Genomic DNA, 13,782 nt, shown 5'->3' with positions numbered 1-13,782 from the left:
TGCCAATTACTATTTTAAATACTAATAATTATAATGAAATTATACGTGCTAATTCCAATTTGATTTTGTCATCGTCGGCTTCACTAAACAGCACTAGTGACCCCTAAACACCAAAACAATGAATAATGAAAAGATCAGAAGTCATAAATTATAATACATAAAAATGTAATCGCACAAATTGGTCTGCATAATCATAGTATATAGGATCATCAGGTTCCCATCAAGATGCGAATCAAATGGCATACACAATTGATTTTGGTCTAATCATAGCATTTCTGGTCAGAGACTAATCATAACATTTGCATAAGTGTCCCAGATTTTCTGCAATCTACAACATATGCATTTAAATTAGTAAAACTTAAAGAAATAGTAATGAAAGAACCATAAATAAAAGAGAAATAAATAACTCAGTTTAGTCTCAGTACCTTGAAGAAAATATTAACATTAACATACATGGAAAATAAGATGTTGTGCACTCTTCAGTGGAGTGGATGTACAATAAAATATGCCAAGGAAGAGCGAAGTGGAAATGAAATGAACAAAAAAATTGTGGTTCCATAAACTTACAAGGAAACTATGCGCCCGTAGATACTTCTCGGATGAGAAGTCATGGTGGCCAATTTACGGATTATGTTAGACCGGAATCAAATCTTAGTTCTAAAATCTAGCAGGATCCATAAAAGGGCAACGAGGACCCGAGAACCAGCCATTAAATATGATTGGCGCATAGCTTCCTTGTATGATTAAGTTACCAATGCAGCATCCATCAATAATGCAGATCATCATTTCCTAAGTTTCTTAATCTCGTCCGTCCAAATGTGATTGCTTCGGGTTAAACACATTCAATCACTCTATAAAATACGATTCGTGTATCAATATATAAATGCTCTCTCTCTCTCTCACACACACACACTGGACATATGAAAAATATGTTGTTTTAGTTTATATAATTTCTGGTGCTTTAACATATCCGTGCCCAAAAAATGTAACGACTTTCCAATGCGACAATGGATTGATTAACTGCGGGATTAGAAACCACACTCCAAAGTTTCCTCTTCCATTTACCCTCAAAGCCCCCTCTCTCTCACTAGTCACTACCAATCCAAACTCCAAACAAGACAAAGTTTTATGATCAATCCTATACTATATAATGAAAAAATGGCAATTACTACATGAATTCCAATAATAATAATAATAATTATACATGCTAATCTAATTGTGTATTTAAGAATAAGAAAAAATGAGTCTAAAAAACAAAACAAAATAGTAATTTTGAAGCCTAGGTGCCACAAGCAAGAAATTTACATCAAAATTATTTAGACGGTCATTCCAATTCAATTTTGTCAACATGATTAAAAATCAAAAATTATAATAATTGAGTCTAATAGAAGCAAGAAGCAGATTAATATAATACATAATGAGTATACAATACTATATTTATAAGCACATGAATATAATACAACGAGGCCAAATAAACATAATCAATAATCTAGTACTCACTCAGCAGCAGTAGCAGCAGAAATGGAGGCGCGATGTGCCGAACCTTTGTTGAAACAATCTAGAGCTACGTTGAAAATTGAATAAAGTCCATAACTTCGAAAGTCGGCCGCTGATGGTGCAATCCCACCCTCCATACCCTTCTCGAACCAATAACGAGTAAACGACTTTTTCGATTCTAGTGAGAATACGATGGGATGACGAGTAAACTTCTCCCTCATTTCTGGTGTGATTTCGAAGGGAACATGTTCTGCCTTGACTCCACCCCCTCCCACACGATCACCCCCTCCATTCTGAGGGCCTCCGTTCCCTCTATTCTGGACGTCCCCCTCTGCCACCCCTAACACGTGATCACTAACTCCATCCTTGGTGTCTCGAATTTCATCCTTGATATTCATTTCTTTTGCGTGAGAAAAACACTGGGGTTAGGGTTAGAATGAGTTATGCGGGTTAGGGTTAGAATGAGTTATGCATGAGAAAAACACTAGGGGGTTACGTACGTTACGTGATTTATTTTGGGGTTTTTTTCACTCGGTTTTATAACAAAACAATCACGAAACAAATATAGAAACTCTTTTCCTATATGCCTCATCGTTCTCACGCGCCCTCCATATTTCCATTTTTGCCTCATTTAGATTATATATAAAAACACTTATAAGCATTACTCAATCACTTTCTCTTGTTTCTAATAGTGTAAATTTTCACCTGAATTTCATCGATTTTTTTAAATTAGAGACGTTTTGCACAACTACACAAGAGGTTAGTATACATTTTCTCAAATATTTGTGGTTTGATGGATTTTTTTTTATTTACTTATGTGTTTTGGGTTACATTTCCCGAAACATATTAATCATTTATTCAGTTTATATAATATGGAATAGGAATATATTTGAAAAAAAAATTATGCTTTTCATTGTTTTAATATGTCTACATTCAAACTTGTTGATGGCATATGAAATTAGTCGAGTTTGACTGACTTCCATCATGTGATTCTCTTTACTTTAAGTGATTGATGTTGAGGGAGAAACTTCGTCCCTCAGGTGTGACACAGTTCATTTGCGTTATATCATTAGTTGACCCTTGAGAGATGGAATATGCAACACAATTCATCAGAGTTGTGTGTGATCAATGTCGTCATTATGACGTAAAGAGACTGTTGGAACAAACTGTGTTTAACAATAAACCTTTAGAGTTTTGATGATAACAAGGTATTAAAAATTGACAATTGGAATTGCTAATATTTGTTCAAGTGTACATGACCATAGACAAAAATTTATATCATACAAAGGTTATGAATGAGCAAATAAAGAGCAAAGGAATCAACAAGATTGAAGGTTAGAAGCTCCTGAAGGCAAAGTGCTCCTGAAGACTAGTGCTCCTAAAGACTAGAGGTCCTGAAGTGCCACGTCATCAGAAGTTGCCTTATCATAAGCTATTTTCACCAGAAGCTGAAGATCAACTGAATTTGCAGAATTCAAGGATTCAAGAGTTGTTTCATGGATTGAAACTCGTCTAAATATGACAGAAGACTAGTGGAACTTTGCAACGGTCATTTCAAAAGTATTTGAAGGCATTTGCTTGCAAAAGGAACAAGAGCGTTGACATTGTACTATGTACGAACTGTACAACGACCTTCTCCACTACTCTGTTTTGTGTCTCTGCTACAAGACAAGATAACAGCTCTGAATATACAACCAAGCCTGCACAAATGTTCCCTCTCAACTGGAATGGATTTGAAATTGATCCTTCATAGGACAATAACTAAATCAGGCAAATAATCATTGGTGAAAGATCAAGCTTCAACAACGACTCTTTTTGGATGTGCTGGCACTTACAACGTTCATTTCACACCTCTATAAATAGGAGTGAATACTTGAAGAATATACACAACAATACAAGACTCAACAACAATTTGAAAGCGACAAAACTCTGTTGAAATCATTCCACATCCAAAAGTTCACTTAGAATTTCTGTTTTTCAAGTTCATATCTTAGAAATTCTTAAGTCTTAAGAGTCTTATCTGATTTGTATTGTGAACACCACTGATTGTATATCAAGTGTTCAATCTCAAACATTTTTCATTGTAATTTTGTTTGGTTAGAAGTCTCTTGCAAGTTGTGCTTGAGCATAGAAGTCTCTTGATTGTGTTCTTGAGCATAGGAAGACTCTTGCAAGTTGTGCTTGAGCATTTAAAGTCTCTTGCTAGTTTTAGCAGTGAGCAATTGTAATCAGATATTACATTTTTAGTGAACTCTCCTTGGAAGTGCAAGGGGGACAGGACTACTTCCGGTTTGTGGAAGGAACCTGTATAATTGCTTGTGTCTTTCTTCTTTCCTTTTCTCTGTTTTTATTCCGCTGCATACGCTCCTGATCACCCAATTTAGAAGCTGTTCTTCAAGTTTCTGAACTTAAGTGTTCTGAGTTTTAAAGAAAACGAAGAAACGTCTAACACAATTCAACCCCCCTTCTTGTGTTTTTCTCCCCTTCAATTGGTATCTAGAGCCTTGGTTCTGTTGATAACACCTAACAGTGTAACAGTCCAAGATCTGAGAAAAACATGTCTGGTGAATCATCTGTTTCTGGCTTTGGCTCTGGTGCTAATCATAATGTTGTGGCTTATGATTACAATGTTGACAACAAAAAGTCCAACTCTAGAAAAGTTCCTAAGTTCAATGGAGATCCTGAAGAATTTTCTTGGTGGAAAAGCAACTTCTACAGCTATATCATGAGTTTAGATGAAGAACTATGGGATATACTTGAAGAAGGAGTTGGTAACTTGGTTCTTGATGAAGAATGAGCTGCTGTTGATAGAAAGAAACATACTCCTGCTCAGAAGAAGACCTACAAGAAGCATCATATTATCAGAGGAGCACTTGTCACTGCTATTCCTAAAGCAGAGTACATGAAGATGAGTGACAAGTCAACTGGTAAAGCAATGTTTGCTTCTCTTTGTGCTAACTATGAAGGTAGCAAGAAAGTTAGATAAGCAAAGGCTCTAATGCTGGTTCATCAGTATGAGTTGTTCAAGATGAATGATGATCAAACTATTGAGGAGATGTACTCAAGGTTTCAAACCCTAGTCTCTGGACTAATACTGAAGAAGAGTTATGTTGCTTCTGACCATGTTAGCAAGATACTAAGAAGCTTGCCTGCTAGATGGAGACCAAAGGTGACTGCCATTGAGGAAGCCAAAGATTTAAACACTTTAAGTGTTGAAGATCCTGTTAGTTCTCTCAAAGTTCATGAGTTAAGTCTTAATGAACATGAGTCTACTAAGAAGAGTAAATCAATAGCTCTTCCATCCAAAGGCAAGTCATCAAAAGCTCTCAAAGTAGTTGAATCTGAAGAAGAAGAACCATCTGGTTCAGACTCTGAAGAAGATGCTGCTGAGATGACTATGCTCTCCAATAGACTGCAGCATCTGGCTAAGAAGAATAGGAAGTTTCTGACCAGAAGGAGTAACTTCAGAAGCTCAAAGAGAGAAGATCAGAATGGATGCTTCAACTGCAAGAAGCCTGGACATTTCATTGCTGATTGCCCTGATCTTCAGAAAGATAAGTCAAAGGACAAGTCAAAGAAGTCAACTTTTAAACCAAGCAAATTCAAGAAGCAGATTAAACAGAGTTTGATGGCCACCTGGGATGATTTAGAAAGTGAATCTGCTTCTGATAAAGAGGAAGCTGATGAAGGTGCAAAGATAGTTGTTGGGTTAGTAGCTACAGCAACTTCAGAAGCTGGATCAGAATCAGATTCAGAAGAAGAAAATGAGGTATATTCTAAAATTCCCAAAGAAGAGTTGATTGAGTCTCTTAAAGAACTCCTTACACATTTTGAAGTAAGAACCAATAAGTTGAAAGATTTAAAAGAAAAATATGTTGATTTAATGAAACAACAAGAATCAACTCTATTGGATCTGAAGGCTTCTAAAGAAGGACTCAGGGGTTTTGACTTCATTTGTAAAACTTATGAAGACAAGCTCAGGTTCTTATGTCAGAAGCTGCAAGAAAAGTGTAATGGAAAACCTTTAAGCAACCATGAGATTGCTCTTGAAGATTTTATCATGTCTGGCATTGACAGAAGCAGAGTTGCTTCTATGATTTATAGCATTTACAAGAACAATGGGAGAGGAATTGGTTTTTCAGAAGTAAAAACTAATGAAACCAATCTCAAAGATTGTTGTGATTGTATCAAGGAAGGATTGAAAACAGTTTTTGTACCTGAAGGTGTGAAAGGTAAAGTTGTGGTTCAGTCAGAACCTGAAGCTTCTGGCTTTAAAGCTGAGATTGCATCAAAGCCAAAGAACCTTAAGTCTAAGGTTGTGAATAATTCTGGATCTAAGACATCAAAGATCAGAATTCTGAAGAGATCAGAATATGTTCCTCAGAGTCTGTTGAAACCAGAATTCAAGATCATGAAGTCTGAAGTTCAGAAGGACAAAACAGTCTCTGCTTCTAAAGTACCAAAACCAAAAGGTGTTAAACCTAAGGTGATGGTTAATCAGAAGAAACCTAAATCACATCCTAAGAACTGAAGAGTAGAACTTCAAGTACTAACCTTCTAGGACCCATAGCACAATGGGTACCTAAATCTAAACTTGTGAAAAATGCAGATATGTCTAAGAGCAATGTCAAAGCAGAAATCATGGTACTTAGACAACGGTTGCTCAAGACACATGACAGGAGAGAAGTCCATGGTCCTCAACCTAACAATGGAGGAAGGAGAAAATGTGAAGTTTGGAGGCAACCAGTCTGGCAAGATCATTGGTACAGGAACTATAGGTAATTCCTCTACCTCAATTAATAATGTGTGGTTGGTAGATGGGCTTGAGCATAACCTATTGAGCATTAGTCAATTCAGTGACAATGGTTATGATGTTTTGTTTGAAAAAGCCAACTGCACAATAATCAACAAGGATGACAAATCCACAATATTCAAGGGAAAGAGAGTAGGGAATGTTTATAAAATCAATTTTTCTGAACTGGTGGATCAGAAGGTGATTTGCCTTCTGTCAGTGGATGATAAGAAATGGATGTGGCACAAAAGGTTGGGACATGCTAACTGGAGATTAATCTCTAAGCTTAGTAAGTTGCAACTTGTCGAAGGCCTTCCTGACATTGATTATCATTCAGATGCACTCTGTGGTGCATGCGAAAGAAGGAAAATTGTGAAATCATCTTTTAAAACAAAAGACATTGTCTCTACCTACAGACCCTTAGAATTACTCCATATTGATTTGTTTGGACCAGTTAGCACTGCATCCTTATATGGAAGTAAATATGGATTAGTCATTGTTGATGATTATAGCAGATGGACTTGGGTGAAATTCCTGAGAAGTAAAGATCATGTATACGATGTATTCAGTAACTTCTGCAATCAAATACAATCTGAAAAAGAAACAAAGATTTTGAAAATCAGAAGTGATCATGGTGGAGAGTTTGAAAATGAGTCATTTGAAGCTTTTTGTGAAAAACATGGAATTGTCCATGAATTCTCTTCTCCTAGAACTCCACAACAAAATGGGGTTGTAGAAAGAAAGAATAGAACTTTATAAGAAATGGCCAGAACCATGATCCATGAAAACAATTTAGCAAAACATTTTTGGGCAGAAGCAGTGAATACAACATTGTATGTCCAGAATAGGATCTATATTAGACCTATCTTGGAGAAAACAACATATGAACTATTTAAAGGAAGAACACCCAATATCTCTTACTTTCATCAATTTGGATGTACATGTTACATTCTGAATAACAAGCTCTACCTAAAGAAATTTGATGCCAAGGCCCAAAGAGGAATCTTCCTAGGTTATTCTGAAAGGTCAAAGGCATACAGAGTGTATAATTCAGAAACACTATGTGTTGAAGAATCAATGCACGTTAAATTTGATGACAAAGAGCTGGAAGTAAAACTCCAGAGCAAGATGAAAGTTTTGCAGAGATACAGGTTCCTAAAGATACTCCAGAACCTGATCAGATAACTGAACCTGAAGATAGTCCAGAAGCTGAACCCACATCAGAAGCTCAAGAAGAAGTTGCTTCTGAGGAAGCACAAAATGGCTCACATCAAGCAGATCCCTCCAGAAACACTTTCAAATACAGGTCTTCACATTCTGAGGATCAAATCATTAAAAACAAAGAAAGTCCTCCAAGAACAAGATCTTACTTTAGACAAGAAGATTCAATGATTGGACTGATATCAATGATTGAACCTACAACAGTTGATGAATCACTTTCAGATGATGGATGGATCTTAGCTATGCAAGAAGAGTTGAATCAATTTCAAAGAAATGATGTGTGGGATCTGGTACCCAAACCTTCTCAGAAGAACATTATTGGAACAAAATGGGTATTCAAAAACAAGTTGAAAGAGTAAGGAGAAGTAAATAGAAACAAAGCAAGACTTGTTGCACAAGGTTACAGTCAACAAGAAGTCATTGATTATACTGAAACATTTGCTCCAGTTGCAAGATTGGAAGCAATCAGGTTACTTCTTTCTTATGCAGTTAATCATGGCATAATATTATATCAAATGGATGTCAAGAGTGCATTTCTTAATGATGTCATAGAAGAAGAAGTGTATGTCAAACAACCTCCTGGTTTTGACGATCTTAAGCATCCTGATCATGTTTATAAACTGAAGAAATCATTATATGGCTTGAAACAAGCTCCAAGAGCTTGGTATGATAGACTAATTAATTTCTTAATCAAACATGATTTTAAAAGAAGTCAGGTTGACACAACACTCTTCAGAAGGACCCTTGGGAAAGATATTCTTGTTGTGCAAATATATGTTGATGATATAATATTTGGTTCTACTAATGCATCTCTTTGCAAGGAATTTTCTAAGTTAATGCAGGATGAATTTGAAATGAGCATGATGGGAGAGCTGAAGTTCTTCCTTGGCATTCAAATTAATCAATGCAAAGATGGAGTTTATGTTCATGAAACAAAGTATACAAAGGAGCTTCTGAAGAAGTTCAAGTTTGAAGATTGTAAAGTGATTAACACTCCAATGCATCCTACATGTACATTGAGCAAAGAAGATGAATGAGCAAAGGTAGATCAGAAGCTGTACAGAGGTATGATTGGTTCCCTGTTATACCTCACTGCATCTAGGCCAGATATTTTATTTAGTTTATACTTGTGTGCAAGATTCCAATCAGATCCTAGAGAATCCCATTTAACTGTTGTTAAGAGAATCTTCAGGTATTTGAAAGGAACAACTAATCTTGGACTCTTTATAGGAAATCCTTAGATTATAAGCTAATTGGATTCTGTGATGCTGACTATGCTGGTGATAGGATTGAAAGAAAGTCAATCAGTGGCAATTGTCAATTTTTGGGTGATAATCTTATATCCTGGGCTAGCAAAAGACAAACAACTATTGCTATGTCTACAGCAGAAGCAGAATACATTTCAGCTGCAAGTTGTTGTACACAACTACTTTGGATGAAACATCAGTTGGAAGATTATCAAATTATTGCTAACAGTATTTCCATTAGAGTATACAACAAATATATAATTGGTATTTTATATTTATATTTATACTTATGTATGTTAATATAAATATAAATCTGATGATAACAAATAGATAAGAGAGAATGCAACAAATATATTAAAAAATTTAAAATTTGCGCGGATACACTTTAAATTTAAAATTTAAAATTTAAAATTTGCAACAAAAGAACTCAACACTTGATTTAACTCAACACAAACATTGATTAACTGAATTTGTGTTGAGTTAACTCAACACTTGAAGTCAATCAACATTAGATAAAATTTGTGTTGATTTATTTTAATCAATGTTTATTTTCATAAAATACCAAATAGCAACAGTATTATATGCAACAAATATATAATTGGTATTTTATATTTATATCTATACTTATGTATGTTAGTATAAATATAAATCTGATGATAACAAATAGATAAGAGAGAATGCAACAAATATATTAAAAAATTTAAAATTTGCGCGGATACACTTTAAATTTAAAATTTAAAATTTAAAATTTGCAACAAAAGAACTCAACACTTGATTTAACTCAACACAAACATTGATTAACTGAATTTGTGTTGAGTTAACTCAACACTTGAAGTATCAACATTAGATAAAATTTGTGTTGATTTATTTTAATCAATGTTTATTTTCATAAAATACCAAATAGCAGCAGTATTATATGCAACAAATATATAATTGGTATTTTATATTTATATTTATACTTATGTATGTTAGTATAAATATAAATCTGATGATAACAAATAGATAAGAGAGAATGCAACAAATATATTAAAAAATTTAAAATTTGCGCGGATACACTTTAAATTTAAAATTTAAAATTTAAAATTTGCAACAAAAGAACTCAACACTTGATTTAACTCAACACAAACATTGATTAACTGAATTTGTGTTGAGTTAACTCAACACTTGAAGTCAATCAACATTAGATAAAATTTGTGTTGAGTTATTTTAATCAATGTTTATTTTCTTCAAGTGTTTTACATACATACATACATACATACATATATATATATATATATATATATATAAGTTTTAGTATCAATTTGTTTGTTAACGTATCTGAGCCGTATCGTATCCTAAATTTTAAAAAATTCGTTTATCCGCGTACCCGCACCCGTATCCGGGCTACATAGGTATTTATACTTGTGTTTACTTGGATAAATATATTTATGTTTGAATAAATTTATATTTATACTCTTTCCTTTTTAATATATTTGTTGCATTCTTCTTATCTATTTCTATCTTCTCACTTTCTCCCTACAACCATTCACACCATTGAGTAAAGTAATTTATTTACGTTTGGATGAATTTATATTTATACTCCTTCGTAATTTACAAGAAAATATTGATTTTGATCAATAAACTTTTTTTATTAATACTAGACTAGATATAATTTAGGGATGACGATTAAGTTCAACCTCTAAATTACTTAACCTTCTATTAAAAAGAATTCAAAGATGAAGTAAAACTTCAACCAACTTAATAGTAAGTTACATGAAATAGACAGAGAAACTAAGCTATCACCCCCAGTAACAAATTAGTGAATAAACAGCATCAAAAGGAAAGTCAAAACAAAAACACACTTCAAATAAACAGCACTGTTAACTCTCTGCATGATTGTTGATTGATCATTCAGGGGAAGAATACGTGTTTCATCATATTTCAAAACAACAAATTAACAAATTAATGGCAGGTAATAAGTTTAAACATTTCAACTACAAGAAATGCCAACTAATATTTTGTTCTTTTATGAGGGTTGGAGGAATTTCATGACCTCAATAGGATGAAGGATCATTGTGCTGTAGTTTTGTATTTTACATCACAGTGGCAAAGAAGTCCCACACCGTCCAAAACTTGTAAGGCTTGTAAATACTCAAATTGAAGTCCAACATCGTTCAAACGTATGACAACTAGCCACAACATCCATTATAAAACTTTATGAATTCCTTCGCTTATCATAAATACTGTGCTTGCTCTTTTTTACTGGGGTGATAGCTTAGTTTCTCTGTCTATTTCATTTAACTTACTATTAAGCTGGTTGAAGTTTTACTTCATCTTGAGTTCTTTTTAATAGAAGGTTAAGTGATTTGAAGGTTGAACTTAATCGTCATCTCTAAATTATATCTAGTCTAGTACTCCCTCCGTTTCAAAATGAGTGTCGTTTTAGGTGCTTACGCACATATTAAGAAATGCAATGATTAAAAGAAAGAGAATGGTTATTTTACCAAATTATCCTTATTAACTATTGGTTAGTTTTAAAAGTAATACTTTGGAAGTAGTGTGCAGAATATTAATTGGAGGGTATAATTGAAAAGAAAAAGTTATTATTGCATTGGAAACTGAAAGCGACATTCATTTTGAAACAATTTTTTTTGGCTAAAGCGACACTCATTTTGAAACGGAGGGAGTATTAATAAAAAAAGTTTATTGATCAAAATCAATATTTTCTTGTAAATTACGAAGGAGTATAAATATAAATTCTTCCAGACGTAAATAAATTACTTTACTCAATGGTGTGAATGGTTGTAGGGAGAAAGTGAGAAGATAGAAATAGATAAGAGAGAATGCAACAAATATATTAAAAAGGAAGGAGTATAAATATAAATTTATTCAAACATAAATATATTTATCCAAGTAAACACAAGTATAAATACCTATGTAGCCCGGATACGGGTGCGGGTACGCGGATACTCGAATTTTTTAAAATTTAGGATATGATACGGCTCAGATACGTTAACAAACAAATTTATACTAAAACTTATATATATATATATATATATATATATATATATATATATATGTAAAACACTTGAAGAAATTAAACATTGATTAAAATAACTCAACACTAGGGCTGGAAATGAGTCGAGTCGAATCGAACTTGTCTGAGCTCGACTCGACTCGATAAGATTTGGTTCAGCTCGAAACTCGGCTCGAGTTCGTTACGAACTTTTTTTTTAGCTCGAACTCGACTCGGTTTGAGTTCGCTAACAACTCGGTTCGGCTCGTTAGGTTCAGTTTAGTTGCTCGAATCTCATAATTTATAAGTCATTTTTTTGCAATAAAAATATTAAAATTTTATAGATCTTTGGTCTTTCAGATTTTTCTTTTTAAATCCAATAGGACTTAGCACAAGCTGTGTAAAAGGGATCAACAATATAGAGAATAGAACAATTTGAATCGATCATGAACTGAAAACACCTGCAGCCAATACAATTAAAAAGATGGACTTTGGTAGAAATCCTAATGCAATCCCCTGATCAGAAAAGAGCATGAAATAGAAGCTCAAAATGCCAAAAACTCCAGCAAGGAAACTATAGAAAATAAAGCTGAATAAAACACAGTTGCACCAATCTTCTAGTTTTGTGATAAAGAACAATGAACATAGTACCAATTGTTGTACAAAATATCAAATGTTGTTGGATAAACACAGCTGCACCGTTCTTTAAAAGTTTTGTGGTAAAAAAAAAAAATTATAAGAATATTGGTTCCACAATAGAGAATGATTTTCTCCTTTGGTTAGCTATGCCACTTGCTAAATCTGCCTATTGCCATCCGAGAAGAAGAAGAAGAAAGAAATGTTTTCTGTTTTTGTGGAATTGGAAAATGAAATATTGATTAAAGGAAATGAAGGCTATGACCAATAAAATTAAATTCCAACCTCCTAGAGAATGGAACTGATGCGTCAAAAACAAGAAGGAAAATGGAGCGGCACTTAAGTTTTTTTTTTTTTTTTTTTTAACATTTAATTCATTTAATAAATATAAAAGTATTTGAAACTTACATATATAAAAATACATACGTACATATACACAAACACACACATATATAATCGAGCCATCTCATTACCAAACGAGTCGAACTATCTATAGTTCATGTTCAGCTCATTTAATCAGCGAACTTAATTTTCAGCTCAAGTTCGGCTGATTTGGTTCACGAACCAAGTTCAACGGATTAATTACCGAATCGAATTTCGAACTATTTTCGAGTTGGTTCGGTTCATTGCCAGCCCTACTCAACACAAATTTTATCTAATGTTGATTGACTTCAAGTGTTGAGTTAACTCAACACAAATTCAGTTAATCAATGTTTGTGTTGAGTTAAATCAAGTGTTGAGTTCTTTTGTTGCAAATTTTAAATTTCAAATTTTAAATTTAAAGTGTATCTGCGCAAATTTTAAATTTTTTAATATATTTGTTGCATTCTCTCTTATCTATTTCTATCTTCTCACTCTCTTTAGTCGGACACGCAAAAATAACTATCATTTAATTATTTTAAAAATACACATTATTCAATAATGTTCTCTTCCCTCCTTTATTCTATTATGTGTGTGTGCTTATTAGACCTTTAGGACCATTTGGGAAAATACTTAATTGGTCGCAAGCATTTGGACACACCATTTAGGACCAAATGTTTTGACCATTCAAGACTTCCTCTTAATATCATTATAATGACCTTTCAGAGGCAATTGCTTCAAAAATAGACCATATATATATTTAGATCGATGAAATCTACTATATATTTGAAGTTTTAAGGTGAAAGCGAAGTAAAAGCTTAACAGGGTTAAATTTCTTTCCCTTTCAGTCACGCAAAGAATAGACCGAAATCCATGTCTTAGCTCTGATACAGGCAAACAAGTCTGTCCAGCAAAATCATATGTTGTCATATATTTATTCTTCAGTTCGATCTGGAGCAAAGCAAGCTCCGGAATGGTCAACCGGAATTCGAACACTTCATCCCAAATACAAACCTGTCACACAATTTTATACA

At 33.6% G+C, this 13,782-nt stretch overlaps 1 protein-coding gene and 1 non-coding gene across 2 annotated transcripts; both read right to left on the bottom strand.

The window, feature by feature from the left end:
• Positions 1 to 46: 46 nt before the first annotated feature.
• Positions 47 to 1,974, bottom strand: LOC146939425 (uncharacterized). Its single transcript, XM_085757929.1, has 2 exons — positions 1,501 to 1,974; positions 47 to 328 (listed from the first exon to the last, which is right to left on the bottom strand). Exons 1-2 carry the CDS (start codon positions 1,893 to 1,895, stop codon positions 280 to 282), a joined length of 444 nt encoding a protein of 147 aa, XP_085614055.1. The 5' UTR covers positions 1,896 to 1,974; the 3' UTR covers positions 47 to 279.
• Positions 162 to 304, bottom strand: LOC146939426 (small nucleolar RNA snoR2/U65). Its single transcript, XR_015033889.1, has one exon. It is a non-coding gene; the product is annotated as a small nucleolar RNA snoR2/U65 (small nucleolar RNA).
• Positions 1,975 to 13,782: the final 11,808 nt, after the last annotated feature.

The sequence above is a fragment of the Medicago sativa genome, chromosome 3, assembly GCF_051527215.1.
Source record: "Medicago sativa cultivar Bolivia chromosome 3, Bolivia_mono, whole genome shotgun sequence".
In the NCBI taxonomy this organism is placed as follows: Eukaryota; Viridiplantae; Streptophyta; class Magnoliopsida; order Fabales; family Fabaceae; genus Medicago; species Medicago sativa.
The sequence above is the reverse complement of the archived record's forward strand: the minus strand, read 5'-3'. Positions and strand labels throughout refer to the sequence as shown.